Source organism: Mirounga angustirostris, unplaced genomic scaffold, assembly GCF_029215605.1.
Source record: "Mirounga angustirostris isolate CCGP_5_RB_7025 unplaced genomic scaffold, mMirAng1.0.hap1 SCAF_5, whole genome shotgun sequence".
Taxonomy (NCBI): Eukaryota; Metazoa; Chordata; class Mammalia; order Carnivora; family Phocidae; genus Mirounga; species Mirounga angustirostris.
The window spans coordinates 49,651,839-49,676,667 of record NW_026991713.1 but is presented as its reverse complement, the minus strand read 5'-3'; the positions used below and the strand labels follow the sequence as shown (position 1 = coordinate 49,676,667).

The 24,829-nt window shown below is 38.3% G+C and overlaps 1 protein-coding gene across 10 annotated transcripts in view; it reads right to left on the bottom strand.

Moving 5' to 3' along the window:
- Positions 1 to 24,829, bottom strand: part of GRIP1 (glutamate receptor interacting protein 1) — a 661,409-nt gene that overhangs the window by 137,687 nt on the left and 498,893 nt on the right. For 9 of the 10 annotated variants that reach the window (XM_064590931.1, XM_064590925.1, XM_064590927.1 and 6 more), the window contains 5 exons: positions 17,253 to 17,388; positions 14,832 to 14,977; positions 7,284 to 7,367; positions 2,584 to 2,659; positions 129 to 274 (listed from right to left, as the gene is read on the bottom strand). In XM_064590931.1, coding sequence (XP_064447001.1) covers positions 129 to 274; positions 2,584 to 2,659; positions 7,284 to 7,367; positions 14,832 to 14,977; positions 17,253 to 17,356 — 556 coding nt within the window. In that variant the 5' untranslated portion in view covers positions 17,357 to 17,388. The remainder of the gene's footprint in view (positions 1 to 128; positions 275 to 2,583; positions 2,660 to 7,283; positions 7,368 to 14,831; positions 14,978 to 17,252; positions 17,389 to 24,829) is intronic. The other variant, XM_064590933.1, reaches the window with a different exon arrangement.

Below are 24,829 nucleotides of genomic sequence, written 5' to 3'. Positions count from 1 at the left end.
AGTATTGATGGAATTCTGTCTGTTGCAGGAGGACAGAACAGTCCATTCTTAATCCAGAATGGTTTATCAGGGATGGACAATGACATGACCTAGAGCTTAGTGAGCACCACCTCAGGACTCTGACATACCCATCACTGAGACATCATATTCTATCAGCAGTGTTGCTTCTTGTCCACACTGTTTAAGAATGCTCATGGCTTCAGCATGTGTGGTTCCGAGAAGCCGAATTCCATCCACACTGAGCAACCTGTCGCCAGGTTTGATGGTGCCCTCTCTGAAGGGAGAACAGAGAAATGGTCTTCATTAGCGTAACCTAATGTGGTTTAGCATTAATGGTCACTTAGCCAAAGCAGTTCTTTCACGGGTTCAGCCCTCCATCCTATTTGCATTTCCTTTTAAGCATCGAGTGTGATAGTAAGAGAGGAGAGAGGTAACCCTGAACAGAAAATTGCTATAATATGAGTGTCAGTAATAAGGTAATAATTGCACATTAGTCAACCACCAAGTCACCCACACTTAACTCTTGGGGCACAAAAGTACCAAACACACAGTTTTTGCTTTTCTAGGTTTTTGCCGAAATGTCTCAAATTGATTTATTAGAGCCCAGAAAGTAGCATTTACCTAGTTTTCCAAAGCCAGGTGAGCAGAAAAGCCTGCTGATTCCATTCAATTTATTACTGGTGAAAGCAAGTGGGACAGGGAGCACTGGCGAAAAATTTCCCTAGTCTATAAATTTCCCTACTGATTTATCAGGCCATTTTGGCAATCATTAAATTGATTCAGTCTCATATTCCCTATGAGACAGGGAAATACTATTCTTTCCGCTGTGACCACAGATGCTCCAGGCACTAGAAGAAGATACCTCAGGACGTGAGGGACACCACTAAAATATAGCCAAGGAGCCTTCCAGATCATAGTCTTCCTGCCTCAGGGAGGGTCATGGAGATGAGAAAATCAAACGGGGATTACAAGTTTAGGATTTAAAAGGATAAAAATCTCTTAAATATCCTTCACCTAGATAATCCTCTAAGAATTTTGACTAAATTTTTATCTTAAATTTTTAGATTCCACTTCATCCGAAATTAAATTGGTTATATGTTGCTCACAAACTAGTGGCCTGCTTCTGACATTTTTGTCAATCTCAACCTAAACATTAATAAGGAACAAAAATATTCTTATTTACTTCCAGAAGAATAATTCACAAGAGAAGCCCAAGAAAGGAAAAAGGCAAGATGTCTGTAAAAATTTTGACTTTGTATTATCTTCTGCAAAGGCAAACATACTATAGCACAGGGGAGAAACCAGTATCTTATTTTATATTAAACACAAACTTTTTAGAAAAGGAAGGTAACAGCATGAGTTTTGAAGGAAAATAAACCTGAATTCCTATCCTAACTCTTCCATGTATAAGCCAGCTGGCAAGTCACTTAACCATACTGCACCTCAGTTTTATCACCTGTAAATGTGGATAAAAAATATTTCATTTAGTAGGCAGTTGTAAGGATAAAATAAAATAATGTCTGCCAAGCACTTAGGACATTTCCTGGCACGTGGTTGGTTACATGCTCAATTAATACTATGTATTATTACTATTTCTATTGCCTAAGAAAAGGTTTAAAATCTGTATCCTTGTTTGAAACATAGTACAGAATCAGGGGTAATTGGGGCATTTTTCTCCTACCCCTCAGCAATATCGAATGGCAGGAGTTGTGGTTTTCTGCCTTTATGGAATTGACTTTTGCTGTGGGAAATTGTAATACAAAGACAAGTATTTCCTGAGACAGCTAAGTTGTGAGTTTACTTAGGAATACCCCCCCCCATCATGTTTATGATATGAAAGCTAAAGGAGCTGCCCTTTCAAATATTCAAATCAGTAAGGAAGAGATAGCTCTAGACACTGACAACGCTCCTTCCCTTTTATTAAAAGTCACTTCCAGGGGTGCTGGGGTGGCTCAGTAGGTTAAGCGTCTGCCTTCTGCTCAGGTCATGATCTCAGGACTGGGATTGAGCCCCGCATCGGGCTCCCTGCTTAGCAGGGAGTCTGCTTTTCCCTCCGCCTTTCTCTTCATCTTATACTCTCTCTCTCTCTCTCAGATAAATAAATAAAATCTTAAAAAAAAGTCACTTCCATTCTGACATATATAATCATTATCAAAAGGTAATAATAATCCTAAGAATGTGGATAATAGTCACAATCAAAATGCCACCACCTATCTTTCCAGATTAGGAGATTAGCATTTGGAGATGATGCATGTAAAGTGCCTGCCTTAAAAAAGCCAGCCGCCTTTTATTAAGTACCTACTGCATGATAGGTCCCCTGCAAGGCATCAGCCAGTCTTTGATAAAATTGAAGACCTTGAAAGGTAGGTATTGTTATCTACATTTTACAGTGCAGGAAACTGAGCTCAGAACTGTTAAGTCACTTGCCAAACATGGAGGGTAGTTCAGTGTCGAGTCTGGGGTCAAACCTTCTTTCTTCTGATTCCACAGCCCAAACAATTTCAGTTTTCACATTCCAACATATTTGCTTTCCCCAGCTTTGTTTAATCTATTTGGATAGTGACACAGAGAGATGAAGTTTACCTGTCAGCAGGTCCTCCAGGACGAACACATGTTATTACAACTGGACGAGATTTATTTCTATCGTCATGTGCTCCTCCTAGCAAAAAAGAAAGACAGAAAGAAAGAAAGAAAGAAAGAAAGAAAGAAAGAAAGAAAGAAAGAAAGAAAGAAAGAAAGAAAGAAAGAAAGAAAGAAGGAAAGAAAGAAGGAAAGAGAAAGAAAGGAAGGAAGGAAGGAAGGAAGGAAGAAAGGAAGAAAGGAAGAAAGAAATACAGCTTAGCAATGCTTCCATTAAAAAGAATCACTTACAAAATGCCAGCCGAGAAACTAAAGTATATTTTGTTAATGTGTAGAGGAAAACGTGTAAATTTTTTCCAAAAATCTTACTCATTTTATATAGAATACGCTTTTGGAGTCACAATGTCTCCACCTGTCCATAAATATATGGCTGCATTCAAGGGTGACATAGAAAATATTTAACAACTAGTGTCACAAGAGCATGAACTACTTACGAGTACTAGCTTAATTAGAACAGTCAGTTATGAACAAAGTGCAGGTGGGTATACCTGGGGCCAATGAACCTGGGCTATAATACAGGTGAGTAGGTCTACAACCTGACATAAAGGAAGCAAACACTGAAGAGGGAAAAACTATATAAGTGTCTAAAACAAGAAAGAAAAAATTCAAGAGGCTGAGTGTGTTCCATTAAAGTTGGGCTGTTCAAAAAACTGGGGGCAAATTTGACAGACTATTTAAAAAAACTGCAACACTTAAATGGAGATTTTAGTTTTGTATAAGGACAATTTATGCTCAAGAATTCTTGGAAACAGAAAAACTTCAAGATGGAAGGTATTTTTTTTTTTATAAATTCTCTTCTAAATCCAGGACCCCTTTGTAAAACTTCCATAATCTGTGCTTCCCCAACCTCTTCTTGAGACCCACCAGTTGGCCTACTTATTAGGTTCGAGGCAGCCCTTTCACATTCGGACACGTAGGGGTGTTAGAAGCTTCTTTCTAATTATTCATCTGATATCTGTCTTCCTTCAACTTTCATCTCCTGGTCCTTGCTCTATTATTTAGAGCAGTGAAACAAAAATGGATGCTCTCTACTAGAAGAAACATTTTCTGAAAGTTGAAAACAGTGATTATACACCTGCTAAGTCTCATCTTCTTCAGGCTGGACATCTCCACTTTCTTAACTATTCTGCATCTGACCTGATTTCTTTATACATCACCATCATGGCTGCCTACCTGGTGGTCCCTAGTTTGCCAGTATCTGATAAGTATGAATATTACCATCAAATATTCCTTCCCTAACGTCTGCCTGGTAGCACAGACTGGCATTCCTCAAACTTGGAACAGGTAGAGAGGTCAACTTAAAGAATCTAGCCTCAAAGGAAAATCAAAAGGCATTCACTGTTCCTGATGAAGGGAAATGCTTCCTTTCTGCTCACTTCTATTACAAATGATTTATTCAGTCTGCCTGATTATACTCCATTTCAGTATCTCACTCTTTCCCTCAGTTTGATGGCTTCTTTCAAAGTTCCTCCTTACTTACAATAGGAAATTCACAACTTCCTCAGAAAAGCATTTTAAAATGAAAATCATGACAATAAATTACAGCCCATGCTTACCCATATTTATATAAATACTATTATGTAATTTCTCTTTTGCAAAGTGATCATGAAAAGATAGATTTGTTTTCTCCTGAAGGAATGTTGATTTAGAAAATGATGGGGGCTGAAGACAGTACAAAACTTCCCACAATTTTGATCTGGTCTACATTTAAATCCGTAATAGTGAATGCATGGCAAAAGGTGAGATAGCTCTAAATTTTTCGATATGTGACATTTTATCAGTTTTTGAAATAAGGAACCACATTTAGCTTGTGATTCACTTAGGTTCTAGATGTTTGGAGCTGCAAAGCAAAACAGAGACCACCCAGAGACCAGTGGTATTCTCAGTCCTGGCTGCACATTAGCATCATTCACCTGGAATACTTTTTGAAAATATCAATGTCAGGGCCACAATGCAAAACCAAACCCGAATATTGGGCTCCCCCATGTTTTAGATGAGGAGACCCGATCTACAATTTTCTAGTTGAGAATGACTGATAGAGAAAGTTTTCTTGCCCAAAGTGAAAAGGAACTTAGTGGCAGAGTGCTTTCCCTATTATTCCAAGCCATCTTCCTTAGCTTGGTGGCAAGGGAATTAACTGAAATTTAACTCTGCAAGATTTAGCCCAGAACATCATTTTTCATTCTATAGGTGCCAGGTTCTATCATTTGGGGAGTCAAGGTTTTAGAACCTATGACATACAGCATTAGAAATGCAATTCCATTTATCAGGTAAAAGCCTGCTTTATCGTTCCAACACCCATTCTAACTGGTTAAGAAGAAATTCACCAATTCTAAATGAATGTGTTCCATCTGTGATATTGTCCTCCTCCTTCCCAAAAGTCCTGGTACTCTCACTGAAATAACTTTAGCTCAAATTCCATCGATGCCATGATGTCTTCTCTGCCGTGATAACATTAACCCACAGTACTTTCTCATTCTGCAACTCTTTTTGTGATTAATCGAGATTCTGAAGGGAGGGGTGGGGGCCACCTTTTGAACATGGAAGACTCTTCAAGTGGGCCTCAAACTAATCTAAAAATATAAATGCTTTATTTGATTCTTATGAAAAATTATGCGAAATTGCACAAACTTACATTCAACTAATGTACTAAGGGAGTTTTTAAAGCCTACAAAAATGTGGTACTCATAAACCAAAATTGGTTCATTATTACTAAGGTTTTAAAATCAGTGTTAATGTTAAGAAGTTTATGTCCACACAAATCTAGGCAACATTCAATTATTTATTCATTTATTTATTAAGTGCCTACGATATACCAGGTAGTATTCTAGGCTTATAGTAGAAAACTTTCATTCTGCATGCACATACAGATATTTAAATTCCTGCAAATGGTGGGACGGGTGTTTTGTTGACATTATATCATCGGTTGTCTTGAGGTGGTTGTAGATTTCAAATGTTTCCATTCTTTTTTTGTTCCTAATGATAAATTACTGTTGTTTTAGCTCTTTCATTAGCAATTTGATTTGTTATTGATTAATACAGCAACTAGTAATGAATATTTGCACCAGCAGTATTTTTTACTGCAGCTTTTCAATAATTAGGCTTGTAGGCATGTAATTCAAGTGTGTCCCTCTATCATACCTATATTGCAAAAACAGATTTGTATCTACCACCCTCTGGGCCAAAATTACTTGTATACTGACTTTTTATTATATTCATCTAGTTCTCTTGCACAGAAATGTGGGAATGGTTAAGGTAAATGATTAAGGTAAAATGCTCCATCTAAAAATAGGAGCTGGTCAGAAAAAGGTAATAAATTGCTGGTCTAAATCACGCAGTGAGTTCCTCATTTTCCATTTTCTCTACTGCTCACTTGGGTACTTTATCAACTTATGTCTTAAATTCACTGGATTGTAATTCCCTGCAGATAGGGAGCTGTCTTATGACTCCCCAGTCCTTGGCCCTCTGCTGACATGTTGACATGTCCTTAATAAATCTCTGATTGATTTGCTAGATAATTGGCACGGAATCGAATCCAATGTTTAAAGCTTAGTCATTTAAGACAAAACTATATAAGTGAACACATTTCTTTTATTCCTTGTTGCATGTATGTTTATTAAGATGCTTAATTTTCACTAATGTTTTAATAATTTGGATAAAAGTTTGACCCTGGTGAAGTATAAAATATTATAGGTAAAAACACAAAAAAACAAGAAATGTGAAATGTTAAAAAAATTCCTTGATGCCTACATAGTTCCCTATTGAACTTTATTGTCACACTACGAATTATGAGCTGTTTTTCTGTAGTCTTTAAGGTGTGAAACTGCTAATAAGAAAAATAAAATATTAAAAGCCAGAATTACAGCTCAGAATTAATGGTTTTATAGACAATTTGGAGTCACCTGAAATCTTTATTATTAATGTCATCCCATAATAAAGTAAATTAAGCTGATGCACGTAGGTTCCCAGGGATTAGATTATCTTCAATCCATTTTTAGAAAGCTACAATAACAAAATGTATTTCAGGAGAAAATAATTTAAACAAGGTTGCTTACACCTAGTGTATTAAATCAAATCAAGCCATACTTATCAACATTTTGACTCGGAGATACAGGAAAGTATACAGGGAAAGCAAACACATTCGTTGAAAAGTGATAAATCAGTAGGACAAATGAATTGATAAGGTATACAAATGGTGACTTCTTGGTCTGTACTAATGGGCTGAAAACAAATCTAGGTCATTTGGATTCTACTTTGATTCCCACTCATTGCTTTATTTTTTAAAACAGTGGGTGCAAATATTATAAGATGACTTTATGCATTAGAAACATCTGTTGTGGGCACCCGCGTGGCTCAGTCGTTAAGCGTCTGCCTTTGGCTCAGGTCATGATCCCAGGGTCCCGGGATCGAGCCCCGCATCGGGCTCCCTGCTCCACGGGAAGCCTGCTTCTCCCTCTCCCAGTCCCCCTGCTTGTGTTCCCTCTCTCACTGTGTCTCTGTCTGTCAAATAAATAAAAAAAAAAGAAACATCTGTTTTTGTTGTTGTTGTTGTTTTTTGGATGATTTTCTAGTTCACTCCTAATATTTCATTGACAAATTCTCCAAGAATATCTGACGGTTCACATTTTCCAGCTACCACCTACCTCGTATTACAAAACCGAAGGTATTGCCTTCTTTATGTAATGTGACCTCCACTGTTCGGAAAATAACACTCGGTCCTTGAACAGCTGAATGCAGAGAAGGGAGAGAGAAATAGAAGTCTTAAGTCATAAGAACATACCCATTTTTTTGATGTGGCATAAGACGCTACAGATCCCTATTGCAAATAATTCTTATGAGCAATCAAAGGGCAATAATTTCTTTTCAAAGACAAGGTTAGAAAAAATACTTGGAATATCATACAAATACCATAAAATAGTTGTCTGCATAAGTGATTTAGGCTTAGGCCCAAGTGGAATCAAAATCATAGGTACTTTCTTTCTTCTTATGTAGCCAGCTTATAAGTGGAACATAATAATCACATTGTTAAAACTCTGTAAGAGATACAATCTTCATATAATCAATAGAATTATTTCCCTTTTGTAAAATCTAAAAACAGTAGGATTTTTGTAAAACTTGAAATAATGTATTTATATTATTTTTGCAGCTAGTACAGGAAGAAAAAGTGTTACTCTCAAATTACCATTAACAGATTAGGCTGATGCAGATAGATTTTCTGACATGATGCATCTCAGTTAACAAAGACAACCCAAATCAAACTTGGAGAGCAAAAAAAAATTCTGATGTACATTCAGAATATTACTGCTGTCTAATAAAATAAAGATTTACTTAGCTTTATTTGATACCATCATGCATATGTTGTGTTTGTCTGCTTATTGCTTCTATTTCACAAAATAAAATTGCATGACCAAGTTGATATATCTAATTAATATTACACAGAGTATACATGTGTAACACAGGGTATGAGTTGCAAGAAGGTATAGTAACTGAATTCTTCTGTGAGATTGTTTTCAGGAAAGTGGTGAGTAATTCTGGTTATATAGTACACCATTGCTGAATTAAAAAAAAAACAAATCTCCACAAATTAATATTTCATCATTATGGATACAGGGATGTTTTTACTCAGAGGGACAAAAAAGAATTTACAAACAGTAGAATTTGATGGTCTTAGATCCTAATCTTGAATTTGTACAATGATAACTAATTATCTAATGCTGTGTTTATTATCAATGGCACACTTCTTACGTTGCTATTAGATCTTGAAAAATTTATTACATAAAACTATCAACAAGAGGGGCACCTGGGTGGTTAGTCAGTTAGGCCTCCAACTCTTGGTTTCAGCTTAGTCATGATCTCATGGGTCATGGGAGTGAGCCCTATGTTGGGTTGGGTGCTCAGCCTGGAATCTCCTTGAGATTCTCTCCCTCTGTCCCCTTACCCCCTGACTCATGTGCACTCTCTCTCTCTCCCTCAAATAAATAAACCTTTTAAAAAATAAAACTATCGGGACGCCTGGGTGGCTCAGTTGGTTAAGTGGCTGCCTTTAGCCCGGGTCATGATCCCAGGGTCCTGGGATCGAGTCCCACATCGGGCTCCTTGCTCAGCAGGGAGCCTGCTTCTCCCTCTCTCTCCTCCTGCTTTGTGCTCTCTCTGTCAAATAAATAAAATCTTAAAAAAAAATAAAACTATCAACAAGAAATATATGGATAGAATAGATACAGGTATAGATTCTATAGACAGAATTTAATTGCATCTTTTAAAAGAACATTTCTTACCATTTACAGAGATAGGAAGCAATTTTAATTTAGCATTAATTGCAGCTATTTTTAATTATCAGAAAGTCTGAATCGTCAAAGGAATAAACATGATTATGAAAAGTACACAGTTAAATTCACAAAACTGCACACATCCAGCTGGGATATAAAGTACAACATGAACTTGGATCTGCTGAAAAACAACATAAACCTACAGCTGAACAAATGTTTTGGTATACTGCTGATTTAATTAAATGTCATATTCTTGCTATCAGGGGAATTTCAGTTCATTTTAATCAGCTAGGAACAGTACCTTTAAATAGCTGAAAGTGTTGAGGTACAGTTTTAATTAAATGAAAAAAAAATTGAGTTCAAACCAAATGTTTTCTTATTTCCATGACCCAACAAGCCACCTGAAGTAATTGGTTAAGAACATGATCTTTTTGTTCTACTGGAACAAATAGAAAGGAAAGGAAAAGATATGGGGAGAAATAATTAATGAGCATCTACTGTGTGCCAGGAAATCTGCAGAGTGGTTTACAAATATTATTTCATTTAATCATTAAATCAACTTTCAATTATATACAACCAAATTCTAATTCTGGGCCACCTGTCCTTGTTGGCTGGGTGTCTGTTCTGGGAATGAAATGCACTGTAATTTTAATTTGCTTGAGCTAACTCTTGCTGACCACAAAATCTTATAATCAAATCTAGAGTCAATATAAAGACTTTTAGGATTATCTACAGCTTTAGATTATCCACATTCTTGCTGTTTATCATTTACAAAAATAAATGTGAATGTTGACTACATTTTGATATACTTAATGAAATAGATTTAGTCTTTATAATTTTTATTTGCATGACTAGATCTTGGTGACTTGGTTTTCATATTCAGTAACTGGACACCCTATATTGCCACGTGAATTGTATTCATTACTTCATATTTGCATATGTGGACATATCTATCCAAATAAGGGGTTTCCCCAAAGAATCAAATCCAGTATGCAAAAGGGCTAGGTTGAAATGAATTTCTCAATGCAAAAATTGTTGTACTGTTGTCCCTTGTTTCCATATGTGAAATTGTATTATTTTACTATGGTAGATTAGATTTTTCTAAATTATGTACTACTCCCCGCCTCCCCAACTTCTACCTCAATAGCAGAATAGGAGTTGGATACTTTCCCTCCTCATTATCTCATTATGTTGGGATTCTATGTGACTTGTTTTGGCCAATGGGATGTTAAGAGATGTAAGGAGAGGTTGGAAATGTGCTCAGGTAGTTGGGCTTGTCCTGTTTTTCCTTTACCACTGTCATAGGAAGTGCTTTCCCTGGGTAGCTTCTGCTCCTTCAGACTGAATTCCAGAATGAACTACATGGAGGAGACCTGAGACTGCTTCCCCCATCCCCATCATTGTCATCATCATCATCAATCACCTGTCTGTCTCTCTTAGAATGGGAATTGAGAAGTAAGGACGCCATCACAGGGACATGTTTTAACACATTTATTTGAATTAAAGAAGGACTCTTTCTGATAGAAAGCTAGTCTGATTTAGCTGATGGTTTAACAGAGAGGACTGCCTTTGCCAATCAGATGCTGTGGCAGACGTTTTCCATAAAATAAATGAAGCAAATATGTAATTCCAAGGTCTGAGTGGAAACACCATTTAAAGACATATAAACATTATGCCAGAAACTCTCCACCTATTTAAGCTCATGATAAAGAATGTTAGGTGCTAACTAAAAAATGAATGAGGATTATGTAATAGTCCAAAATCCTTTAGGGGTTATGTCACCGAAAAATATGAAGGCACTGCTCTAGACCAAATTTAATACATAAATACCTAAGATACGGATTGGTAATAGCTTCTCTAAATACAGTCTCGAACACCACATAATTTTAAAGTCAAAGAGAACTTCCGAGCTCATGTAGGTCAACCATTCCATTTTCATAAAGAATCTGAATCTTACACAATGTAAGTGGTTTGCGCAAGGTCCAAGTTCCATTTCTTCTCTATCAGATCACATACACACAGACATATGCACACACATATCCTTCCTCCACTTCCTTCTGGACTCTGTGGGTGGCTGAGCTTGAAATTGCAGTGATACTTGAGAGAGTTAACAGTCTCCGCCTAGGGCGGCTTATCTCTCGGCAATCAGCTCTCTCCCCAGGGCCTCAAGGCAGCGGCTGGCTCCTGCTAGCTGTCTGAGCTCAGGGAAGGGGATGCTTATTAATCCCTTCAACCTCCCTGAACTCAAAGATCTTATTAATTTATCCAAACATAATAGAGACAGAGATAGTCTGCGGAGAATAGGTCTCTTCTATCTGATTTCTACCATCAAGTTCACACTTTGTTTTTTAAAAATATTTTTTCCCTTTTCCCATCAGCTTTAATGCATGAGGAAGGAAAAGCTGGTATAATCACCAAGTCATGATAGGTTTTAACCCCTGAATATGTCTGATGCTTACTCTTTCCTCTTTAACTTTATTAAAGCTGTATTTATTCAGGATGTCACATTGCTTTTGGAAAATTATAACACCCTTTGGGCTTATAGCCTCTTATCCATTCTCCATTTGGCTCCCTAAAATAGTAACTCTAAAAACTCAAATCTGATGATGATGATGTTCCTTGGCTTTAAAAGCCGTTAAAGGCTCCTTATTGCCCACCTGATAGTATCCAAGCTCCACCAATATGGCTTCCAAGGCCCTCCACCGTTTTGTTCCTATTTGCCTCGCTGGCCTATTCCCCTCCAGGTCTTCTCTCCCTTTGTGTTTCAGCAACTCCAGTCTGTTTGTAGTTCAAACCTTGCACTGGGCTATGTTCTTACCTTCTTGCTGTACCCTCTGCCCAAAATGCTCCTTTTCTTACTGGGCCTGCAGAACCTCCTTCAAATCCTCTGAAACCCCTAGTTCTAGATAACCCCTAACTCGGCAAATCTCTACTACTGGCCTTACCAACCTGGACAGCTATTCTAAGAGTTCTTTTTAGGAAGAGGTTGTGTTTTATTGATATTTATATCCCCAGTGGTAAAAATGGTTAATCAAAGAGCATTAGCTCTAGGTATCTGGATTCTCTTAACTCCTGGCGATGGCTTGAGATAGTGATTTCAAAACAAATGGACTCTTTTTAAGTTCAAGAAAACACAGTACTTTATTGTAATCATAATGGTAAAAATGGCTAAAGGCACTATGGCTTACTAAGTGCATGATGATGATCTAAATACATGATTATAGTCTTGAATTCTTATAAAGTTTCTACATCTATATAGCCATTTTACAGATGAGAAACCTAAGGCTCAGAGAACTTAAATAATAAAGCTAGAAAGGGGAAAACTGACATTTAACCGGTGACACAGTCTAAGCTCTCAGTGCTCGATTCTACTACCTACTCTTGCTGAAAATGAAAAATGTTATAGTATAGCAAGGTTTCTGAACACAGACTTCAGTGGATTTTGTTATAAAAACACCATTAAATTTTCAGTGTTGGATTTTATGTTAAGAATAAGAACTCATGATTGGTCATATACACTCACTCCCCAAGTGCTGTCATCTGGTCCTAAAGCTTCAAACACCTTCTATGTTCCCATTACTCTAAATGTACATGTCCAGCTCAGATCTTTCTCCCAAACTCCTAACCCCATCTCCAGTTTTCTTGACATTGCCTTTCTGCACGTCAAATAGACACCTCCACGGTAGCATTTCAAACAATGAACTTCTGATCTCCTCACAAGTCAGCTCTGCCCACATTTACCCCCCCTCCTCCATTAATGGCAACCCTATCCTTTTAGTTGCTCGGGCTCAAAATCTCAGGTGGTCCTTGACCCCTCTATTTCTGCCCAAACCACATCAAATCTATCAGGAAATCCTGTTGGTTCTACCTTCAAAATGATCAAGAATGTAACTGCTTTTTCCCATCTCCTTGGCCATCTCTCACCTGGATCACTGCAACAGCCCCCCACCTGGCCTCCCAGCGTCTCCCCTTGCCACTGCAGTGTCTTCTCAACACGGCAGCCAGAGGGAGCCTTTGAAAATAGAAATTAGATCATGTACCTCCTTTGCCGCAAATCATACAATGCCGTCCTCTATCATTCAGAGCAAAACTTAAGGTCCTTTCCAGTAGCCTACAGATATACCTCATGCTTTACATTTCTGACCCCCTCTCCTTGGATGGGTGACCTCCTCTCCTACTTTTCTTCATGCTCACTCCGCTCCAGCCAAATCACCCTTCATAATGTTTCTACCACACTCCCAGTATATCCCTGCCTTTGGTTTCAGCGCTGGCTGTTCTGCTTTGTGCAGTCCTCTTCCCCCAGAAAGCCACACCACCTTGCTCACCTCCTTCAAGTCATGGGCTAATGTCCTCTCTTGGTGAAGCTGTTCCTAACCACCCTATTCAAAATGGCAATCCTACCCCTCTCCCGGCACTCCCAATCCCTCTCCTGGCTCTTTCTTTTCCCATGGCATTCAGGACTACTAGCATTCATACTATCTAGTTTACTTCTCTGTTGTGATCTTGTTTTGTTATCTGTCGTCCCCCATCAGAATGTACGGAGCGGTGGCTGGATTGTAGCAAATGCTCAAGAAGTCATTGCTGAACAAACATGTTATTATCAGTTATTAATATTCAACCTGAGGGATGCCTGGGTGGCTCAGTGGGTTAAGCGACTGCCTTGGGCTCAGGTCGTGATCCCAAGGTCCTGGGATCGAGCCCCGCATCAGGCTCCCTGCTCAGTGGGGAGCCTGCTTCTCCCTCTCCCTCTGCTGATCCCCCTGCCTGTGCTCTCCTGCTCTCCCTCTCTGTCAAATAAATGAACAAATAAATGAATAAAATCTTTAAAAAGAAATTCAACCTGAGTTCTCACTGGTAGAGAAAAGCAAAGAGCTTTCTCAGGGTAGTGTCCATGTTAATAGCTTAGTAACAGGAGAGGTGGTCCTAGAACACCAAAGCTTAAATGCAGGACGGCAGTAACACATGGCATATGTATATATCACAATGAATAAGCATAGGGACTTTGGCGTTAGAGAGTCTGGGTTCACATCCTGACTTTGCTGCCTATGTATTTGGGAAAGATAATTAACTTAAGCCTCTGTAAAATGAGAGTAATAATGATGATAATGCCTGTCTTACAGTGCTGACTGATTTGTGTATTCATCATTCATAAAAAATATTTTATAGTGCCAGCCACTGTTCTCATTGCTTTACAAACACGATCTCGTTTAATCCTCACGACTGATCTATGGGTAGGAATGAATATTATGCCCATTACCCAGATATGGAAACTGTGACACAGAAAGCTTAAATAACTTTCTCAAAGGCATGCAGTTAGTTAAGGGTGAAGCTGGGATTTGAGCCTGGCTATTAGACTTCAAAGTTCAGCTCTGCTATGCTGACTTCCCTTACGATGACGATTAAGTGTATCCACGCAAGTCAGGTTTCTTATAATGCTGGACATTGTGGTTCTATTACTGAAATGTGTGTTTCTATTACTATTACTATTATTGTTACTTGAGGATAATGCGTTTTGAATGTATCGTCATGCTTCAGAAATTAACATAACTATATAAGAATCAACGTGAAACACATTAAACACGCTTTTCCTAACCCTAGTCACTAAGTACAAAGCGTGGAAATTAATGTACAGAATTTGTAAATATGTTGACTGTTGATGAAAATAGCTTAAGTGGCAAATATGATGTACACAGATCACCTGAATGGAACATAAATCCTATATAATTTTATTGTTATCTGTGCTCTTTTTAATTCTTCTGGAGTGGCCTATAGGTTTATCAATTCAAATAATGTCTAAATATCAAGAAACCATGCTCTGTCATTCCTGTAATGAGACAATGTTGGCAAAAGGGGGAAAAATGGAGAACCCATTGTTTTAGGCAAAAATGTGGCCCAGCTGTTCTGCCCCGAGTTGTGATTACTTACAGACTGGTGGCAGCTCATACTCGACTTCAAGAACCACTCTTTCCCCGACGTTCTTCAGCAAGCTGATGATCTCATCGTGGCGGAATTTGGCCAGGTTGATCCCATTCACTGCTTTGATGTAGTCACCCACATCCAGCTGATCACTTCTGCAAAATAGGGAATGTCGCTTCAGCAGACCTGTCCTCCCTACAGGCCTGACTGGGTTTTCCACTTTCCCCTTCGTGAAAATGCACGCAAGCCCAAAGGCCTGTGTGGCTGCCCCCACACCCCCACCCCGGGAGTAGGAGCACAGCTGAAGGCGGATGAGAGATTCACGGATCCCTCTCCTCCTGACTGCTATACTTTGAAAGCCCTCTACTGCATCTGCTATGGTCTCTGATTTTTTCCTAACCCTTTGCCTCTTTTATTTTTAAAGAGCACCATGAAATGAGATAAAGAGGTTTTTTGGTTGTTGTTGTTTGGGTGCTCTGCCCATAAAAGAGTTGGTTCTCTAGGAGCAGATTATCCAGATCCTGGCATGCCAGGACTATTTCTTTCTTTTTATTCTCTCTCATTTTGCTGCCTGCCTCCCTAACTCTTTCCTAGCTCTCAAGATCTTCCCTGGGAGTTTGTTGAGGGCTAAAGAAAGGGTCATCTTATTTTGCTATTTATTGCTTACAGCAGGACTGATAAAAAAAAAAAAAAAAGGAAAGAGAACAAATTACAATGAAAGCACTGGGTTTCAGTACTGTTCTTGCCTCTCTCCGACACCATAATAGAACTGTGGCTACTTTGGGGGTTTTAGACAGACTTTACTTCTAAGGCAAGAGCAGGCAGTGAGACCAAAGACAGTCCATCCCCAAACAGAAACACCTAAATGCATTTATTTTATATAAGTCCAGCTCTAATCATTCCTCTTTGTCGAGCTCCCCTAATCTGCTCCAGTCTGCGGTCCATTCTGTTCCTCCTCCCTCAGATTTACTAACTCTCACTGGACAACTTAACCACCTAATGCTCCGTGACAATGGTCACGTTGTTGCTTTTTACTATTTTGCAATGCTGTTATTGCTCCCAAGCTTTTCACGCTTTTTATACTCATCTCCTCTAGTAAGTTATAAGCCCTCTTAGGGCACGGATCTTATCTGTAGTTATTTTAGTTTACTACTTGTAAAATGGTAGTGCCTTAAACAATGAATAGTTGGTCATTGATCATGTGATCGGCACAGCACAACTTTTAATTACAGCATCAATACAAGTGAAGATGGCATTTTCCCCCTATTTACTCTCGCTTCTGGGCTACATAGGAAAAAGTTCTGGAGACATACAAAGCCCTAGCATCACCGATTGGCCACGACTGTTATAAAATAAAGGAGGCTGTGGGTGTGGAAAGAAGTCTCCTCCTGAAAAAAGGAGATTAAGGTGCTTGTGTTGACATCAGCCTATTTTATATACAGTACCTCAGATTATGGAGCAATCAATTGGATGAAGCTTATATAATATTGTACAAACAGGCTGATCATCCAAAGTAATCACTCTTTTCGATGATACTTTATAAAGCAAGAACTCTAAAACTTAATTTGTGATTATGTGGACAAGACTACCGGTGTCCAGGATTTAAGACACATGAACCTCACTTGTAATGAAACCTGACCATCCCATCTGAAGTACTTGGTGACTCCGTCTATAAAGCAAGCCCACCTGTACCCAGCATGCAGGACATTCTGCCTTTGGCCATGACTAGGGCAATATGCTGTTCATCAGAACAAGGACACCATGAGACCTCTTCAGCTGAGCTTTCTATCCTTTTGGAAGCCTCATCTTTGTCTTGATGAAAGGGAAGATCTCGCAAGTAGGAAAGCAGAGACGATGTGGGATGAGCAGAACTGTTACTCGGACACTTGGAGATGACCTCCCTATTCCTCTAGGCTCACCGCGTCCCTCCATGGCAGGTTCCCGGGTGCACGTTATATGGGTCATCTGCTCCATTTCCATGACGGCAGCCGGTCTGCTACTCAGCAGCATATTGGGGACGAGAGCCACACAGGCATTTTAAAATGAAAGTCTTCTGAGGGCCTGGTGGCTCCCTGGTGACTCGGCACAGGCCGGAAAAGCTTCCGAAACCGGCCCAGCAGATGGCAGCTGTCATTTATTTATTAGTGACCTTTTTTCCAAGATTTTATTTATTTATGTGACAGAGAGAGACACAGCGAGAGAGGGAACACAAGCAGGGGGAGTGGGAGAGTGAGAAGCAGGCTTCCTGCAGAGTAGGGAGCCTGATGTGGGGCTCGATCCCAGGACCCTGGGACCATGACCTGAGCCGAAGGCAGACGCTTAACGACTGAGCCACCCAGGTGCCCCGTGACCTTTTCTGATGGAACTTCAATTTTTGCATTAATTACCCTCCTGTGTTCCTTTTCCTACATTTCCCCAAGATGCAGTTACCTAGCAGCAATTCCTCCTTGCCGCAGGTTCGAGACTCTGGGCTTTCCGTCCTTGTCAATTCCACCGGATACCGTCAGCCCAAGGGTGGTGCCCTCCTTCTTCATCAGTTCGACCACAGTGGAGCCCTTGAATTCCTCTGTGAAAAGAAAAGCATTTGCCTTATTAAATGACAGTCGAAGCACAAGATACCGTTCTGCCTGGTGAAGGGACTCCTTCCCATAAACTCTCCCCACTTTTTCTTTTACGTAGAAAAGATCTGTGGCCTCTTCTCCAACACCATTTGCAGAGTATCTCATAAAGACGTGTATGCAGATAAAGCGGAGGCAGATATTCCACTATAGGTTATTAAAGTGGATACCAGTGGGGTAGTTCACTCTAGGTTCACAATGAAGAGTCCGACATGGCTTATATGCAAATGATGATATTTGCCCTTTGTTTTCTGCCATTCTCAAGCGACTTTCCCTGGTTTTTCTCCTTGCAACTCCAAAGGGAACAACTGAGAGTTGTAAGATAAGGGCCTAGAAGAGAGTTTTAAGTAATAATACGACAAGAATAATTTTAAATAATAATAACATATCACGCAGCAGCAAACTCCAAGTTCTTGGTACATTTCAGCTGAATAAGCCAAGAGACACAAGAGAAGAGAGCTTTCTACAGGTTGAAGAAAAATATTATTGACTCTATTGTTTTTTGTCTTTCAGAAAACAAAGTACAATGGCTTCACATAACAACTCACATCACTTCTTACAGGATGTATCACAATATGGTAAGGTGGGGTTGGTCCTCAGAATCTCCAGGTAACTGCCATAAATCCCTTTCTCTACTTTCAAAATTTTAAGATCTCAAAGATCTTGTCCAGACAAGGTCTATACACCAAGAGGGAACCCAGATCTTCTGATTTTAGGCACAACAGGAAGTGAGAAAACTTTGAGCATATCTTTCTTTCAGAAGCAAAATGAGTAGAGTCAACACTGACCTATCCAGAGGTTAAATAGGATAAACACTGTTTTCAAATTTCACTGTTATGTTATTCCCCCTCTGCATACACACTTTCTGGGTAAGGATGGGGAAACTCAAGTTTACCAATTCCTCCTGAATCACACTATGAATTTCAGGAGTTGTGATCTTCTAGGACATCAAAGACACTCATAGAATGGCCTTTCTTCTTCAAAGTTAAGAAACCCAAAAGGTTATTGGCACACCTCTTCCCCTTCCTTAATTAAACATAACAGAGTTAATTATCATTTCAAAAATCTATATGGATGCTTACCATATAGTTTTTAAATTGTTGCTGCTGGTATACTATTTCACTAGCCAATAAAAAAACTCAACTCATGTTTGGGAAGGAAATCATCACTCATTTGATCTAGTAAGGAGAACAGAGTATTCCAGGAAGGAAGCCGGGGTGGCGGGGGGGAGGCCACTGATTTCCTCACCAACGTATTGAATAGCATTCCAGGCAAGGCTTTCAAGATTGCCAGGTAATGTGACCTTAGCACCCCAGAACACCCTCTTTTTCATGACAGACTCATGACCCTGCATATGAGAGCAGTATTGCTTTTTAAAGTAGAAGGCAAGGAAAAGTCTATGAGTATGAATGATGTCAGCTTCATTCACTACATTCTGTATGAGAGACCAAATCATGATTGAAATTCAAGGATCAAAATTCTTGTCATGTGCATAAAAGCACAGGGCCTTTTCCATCATTTACCAGAAGCATTTGAAACAAAATTCTGTCACTGTGTGCATTTAACCTGTATCCCCTTAAATCTGAATAAAACACCCCTTCTATTTCCCATAAAAACATAAATGGGCCCAGCTGGTATTTAAAGAGGTCAACTTAACAAACAACCCCTGTAAGTTCTTCTTGACAGCAGGCTAGGTATACATTACTTTAAAAAATTAGGTTAAATAATTAAAATAATGAGAATTACATAACAGATGATGACGAGTCACATTATAGAGACATAATGTGCTCAACGATTTTGCCCCCAAAAAGAATTCTTTGCATTTTCTTTAAATACATAGATTGATCCTGTATATTTAAGCATTTGGTCACAGATCTTTACTTGAAGAATTGGAAGCATAGTTTTTTAAGGGCCCATCTCAAAGGTCAATCAGAAATGTACAAAGAAGCAACGATGAAAGAGTAATAACTGGCAAGGGAGAAATAAGTTTTAACTAATAAGACCTTCATTCCTACTCAGGTTTTCAAGAACATGTTTCCTGCATAAAATAGGTGCAGCCTTATGGGATGTGGACAATGCAGTTTTCTCCAGAAGGGACCCAGGTCCACACCGGGCTTCTGGCTGAATCTTGGACATCTAGAAAAAACTGAATTCCTTTAGTTTAATTTGTTCTTGTTAAAATATTAATCCATCTGGGCTTCTTTTTAAACTGGTAATAGTCAATTACCCTCTTATTTTAAAATGTTTCAAATATCTCCCCGAGTGCTAGTTTTAATAACATGAAAGAAAGAAAATATTGATGCGCCAGTTAATTGAGTAATTTGTGCATTCATTGATTCAAGCATTTATTGAGTGCCTACTATGAGCCAGACAGTGAAACTCAAAGACTAAAAAAGTCACAGATGCTTACAGCCTAGTCACAGAGGTAAATGAGTCACAGACCACCATGCCAGGGTGTGGTTTGGGGTAAGGTGGCCACACAGCAGATGGTCCTGGCTACAATGTAAAGTGAAGACTGGCTGTTCCAAATGCAGCATCTATTTCACAATTCTGTCTCCTGTCTAATCTGTCTGTATTTATTGATCAGGATTAGCTGAGCAGAACAGACTAAAGGAGGAATCTAAATTAGGCAAAACTCAGGAGTAAGGATAGAATATTGTTGCAAGAAAATGCGCTGAATCACGAGAATGTTAACTGCCAGTAAGTATCTCTAGACCCTGAAGGATTGACTAAATCTTTTATGGGTGTTTGGAAGGAACAGGAGAAATGAAGCAGTTGGGAGAGGGAAGAACATGCTTCTGGAGTTTACCTCCTGCTAATCTGCAGTCTCCATCAGATGAATCAATCAATTTATGTATTTTTTGGTGTTTAATGCTTGCATAATGATCTAATGGCAAAGAGAAATTATGACAGATGCATTCAATTGCATGAGTTCACTTATCTATCAAAGCTTACTGAATAAAACTCTGCAGTGAAACACTGGAACTTAGGCAAGTAGATACGTAGTGCCAATTTCTTTGTGATTTAAATTGTAAACATCCCTCCCCAAATTAAGAGGACCATGTAGAGAAGACTGTAGCATCCCCAAATTAGCAAGCAGCACAGGGAACAGATGATGCCCAATTGGCAAGGAATGAGATGGTTCTGGATTAGATGTTTTCCTTCATCACCATATTTAATTATCTTAGCAAATAAATTGCAGGTTTACATCTGTATCTGTACTCACTCAACATAGCCAACAAGAATCACACTGATAGAATGGGATTTAGTTGTTTGCTGTTTTCCTTGGGTTTGTAATTCAATCCTCTTAATTACTGAACTCCAGAAAGCTTTAAGGAAAGTAACAGTGATGCCTGGTGAAAGCAAGAGAATTATGAAAAGTTCTTGCAAACAAGAAAATTCAAAAACATGGTTACTGATGGTTATTGATGGTTACAAAATTAATGTGCAGAAAACCGTATCCTTTATAAACAAATAGGTGGTGAGAAGTAATCATAGAAGAAAAAAAAAGCCATTTACAATAACCAAAAAATAAAATTCCTAGGAAAATATTTAATGAAGAATGTACAAAATTTACACGAAGAAAACATCAAAAATGCTTCTGAGGAACATAAGATCAGAACAAATGTAAAAGCACCACATTCATTCATTCAATAAAAAATTGAGCACTTAATATATGCCAGGCATCATTCTAGGCTTCGGAGATATAAAACTGAACCAAACGGAGAAAATCCTTGCCGTCTAGGAATTAATATTCTAATGGGTAGCATAATCTAACCTCAAAAATATATCAGTGCTCCTTAAATTAATCTATGAAGTTCACAATATCAATAAAAATGCCAATAAGATTTTTTTGGACACAGGATATATTTAATATTATTGCAAAAATGGAACATACATCCTTGCAAAGATTCTGTGAAAAACTGTGGTCCCAAAGTATACCTTTGATGCTATGAAAGAATATAGAGAGCCTGTCCATGATGCCAACCTGAATGAGGTATTGGAGTCATGACTGGATGTTACGCTACTAATTATATCTCCCCAGATGCACTGGAACCATGAGCCTGGAGTGGGAAGTCTGGCAAAGCCTTTGTGTCTGCCTTCCAGACACTGGTCAGAGTTTGGATCTTCTTGGCTTTACCAAAGGAGAAAAAGAAAGAATGAATGAAAGAACAAACAACAGAAAGAAAGAAAGGAAGGGAAGAAGGAAGAAAGAAGAGAGAAAGGGGGAGGAAGGGAGAAAAGAAAAAAAAGAAAAGAAGTAGCACAGACATAGGACATTCAGGACCCATTATTAGACCATCTTAGTGTTTTGTAATACTGATTTGCAAAAATAAAGGTATGGCATAAGAATCATATTTTGTTCTGTAAAACTCCTGGTGTCTGGACATTCTTGCTTCATGGCTTATTTAAAAAATATATATATATAATTAGGCTTAGACCAAAAAAAGGACAGTTAACTCTAATTTTTGGCAGGTCCCTAAAATTCAGGGACTAAATTAACAGGGAATCACAAAGCAGACAATTCCAATAGTTGCTGAAAGTAGGGAGAGAGACAAAAAGGGATGATAACAAAGGGTAATAAGGGCTATGATAAAAGTAGATAAAGGACTGTCATGGTACAACCTGGGAGGACCCTTAATCAGACTGGACAAGTAGTGCTCTGGATGGCTCCTTGGAAGAGTTATCCCTGAGCTATCTTGAAGACAGCCTCAGTGCAGCGAATGGAGAAGGGAAAGTGTTAGAGGCACAGTAACAGTAAATGGTAGGTGATTACATGGGTTCTGGGGAGAGGATATCCATCAGTTCAATTTGCACTTTGTCAATCTGGCTGCATGTTAGAATCACCTGGGAGCTTTTCAAATACCAATGCCTGGGGCCCATCCCAGAACAAACCATCAGAATACCCCCTGAGGGGAATTTTTAAAATTAAACTTTTAATTTTGAGATAATTGTAGATTCTCATGCAGTTCTAGGAAATATTATAGAGAGATCCTGTATACCCTTTATCTTGTTTTCCCCTGTGGTAACATCATGTGAAACTGTAATACAATATCACAAGCAGGATATTGACATTGTTGCTGTCAAGATACAATATAACAAATTCCCTCATATTACCCTTTATAGCCACACCTGCTTCTCTCCTCCCCTGACACCTTCCTTAACCCCTGGCAAACCCTAACCTATTCTCTATGCTTATAACTTTCTCATTTAAAGAATGTTAAATAAATTGAATCATACAGTGTGAAACCTTTGTGGTTGACTTTTTACATTCCGTATAATTTTCTATACTGTAGAAATAGTTTGTTTCTTTTTATTGCTGAGTAGTAGTCCATGGCATAGATATACCACAGTCTGCTTACCCATTTACCTGTTGAAACATGTGTTGGTTGTTTCTTGTTTGGGACTATTATGAATAAAGCTACTATAAACATTCATGCACAGGTTTTTGTGTGAACATAATTATTCATTTCTCTGGAATAACTGTCCAGGAGTACAAGTGCTGGGTAATATGATAGTTCCATATTTACTTTTCTTTTTTAAATTAATTAATTAATTAATTAATTAATTAATTTTTATTCTGTTATGTTAGTCACCATACAGTACTTCATTAGTTTTTGATGTAGTGTTCCATGATTCGTTATTTGCGTATAACACCCAGTGCTCATTGCAATATATTCCCATCACGGGGCTAACCCATCCCTCCACCCCTTTCCCCTCTGAAACCCTCAGTTTGTTTCCCAGAGTCCATAGTCTCTCATGGTTCATCTCCCCCTCTGATTTCCCCCCCCTCATATTTAATTTTCTAATAAATTGATAAATTGTTTTCCAAGATAGCCAAACCATTTTATATCCCCACCAGCAGTGTATGAATGATTTAGTTCTTCTACATCCTGTCCAGTACTTGATGTTAGCCATACTGATAGGTATGTTAGTAATATCTAATTATGGTTTTAATTTTTGCATAACTTGAGTCATTTCCCTAATGGGAAATGTTGAACATTTTTTTGTGTGTGTACTTATTTGCCATCTGCGTATCCTCTTTGGTGAAATGTCTCTTTATGTCTTTTGCCTATTTTCTTTAGCTTGCAAGCTTTTTCACCATTGAGTTTTGAGAACTGCTTATACATTTGAGATACTAATCCCTTGTTGATTATGACGTTTGCAAATATTTTCTCCCAGTCTGTAGATTTTCTTCTCATTCTTTTAACAAGGTCTTCTGCAAAACAAATATTTTTTAATTTTGATGAAGTCTAACTAGTCAATTTTTCCTTTTATGGGTCATGCTGTTGTCAAGTCTAAGAACTCTGAGCCCTAGATTCTGAAAATTTTCTCTTAACTTTCTTCTATAGTTTCTAAAGTTCTATATTTTGGTTTACATTTAAGTCCATGATCCATTTTGAGTTAAATTTTATATAAAGTGTAAGACTTAGTAAAAAATTCATATATTTTTTGAGGGCAAAGGTCTATAGATGACCAATTGCTCCAATACCATTTGTTGAATAAGCTATCTTTTCTCCATGAATTGCTTTTGCACCTTTTCAAAAATCAATTATTTTATATACCATTTCTAAGTACTTCTGATTCTTTCAATTTATGTGTGTTATTTTATTATTTTTTTTTCGAATTGCTAGTAAGTGGTTAGGATACAATATGCACTATGTTTGTCAATTTCCAGATTATTTATTCTTTATTTTGTTCCACTGATGTATTTATCCCTCCACAGATACCACACAGTTCTTATTACTGTATCTACATAACAAGTCTTGACATTGGGTGGGCTGATTCCTCCCTCTTTATTGTTTTTTTTAAAAAATTATTTCGGGCGCCTGGGTGGCTCAGTTGGTTAAGCGACTGCCTTCGGCTCAGGTCATGATCCTGGAGTCCCTGGATCGAGTCCCGCATCGGGCCCTGCTCCGCGGGGAGCCTGCTTCTCCCTCTGCCTCTGTCTCTCTCTCTCTCTCTGTCTCTCTGTCTCTCATGAATAAATAAATAAAATCTTTTAAAAAAATTATTTCAATTATTCTTTGCCTTTCCATATACATTTTGGAATATTATTGTCTTTATCTACAAAAGCTTTTCCTGGGATTTTTATAGGACCTGCATTAAGACTGTATGCCAATTTGGAAAGAATAGACATCTTTACTATGTTGAGTCTTCAAATCCATGAACATGTTATGTCTCTCCAGTTACACAGACCTTCTTTGATTCATTCATCAGCACCACGTAGTTTTCAGCATACAAGTCCTATACATGCTTTATTAGTTTTACACCTAAATATTTCATTTTGGGGGAAACAACTGCAAATGGTATTATGTTATTAACTATTTTTTAAATTCAATTTAATTTTATTATGTTATGTTAGTCACCATACATCATTAGTTTTTG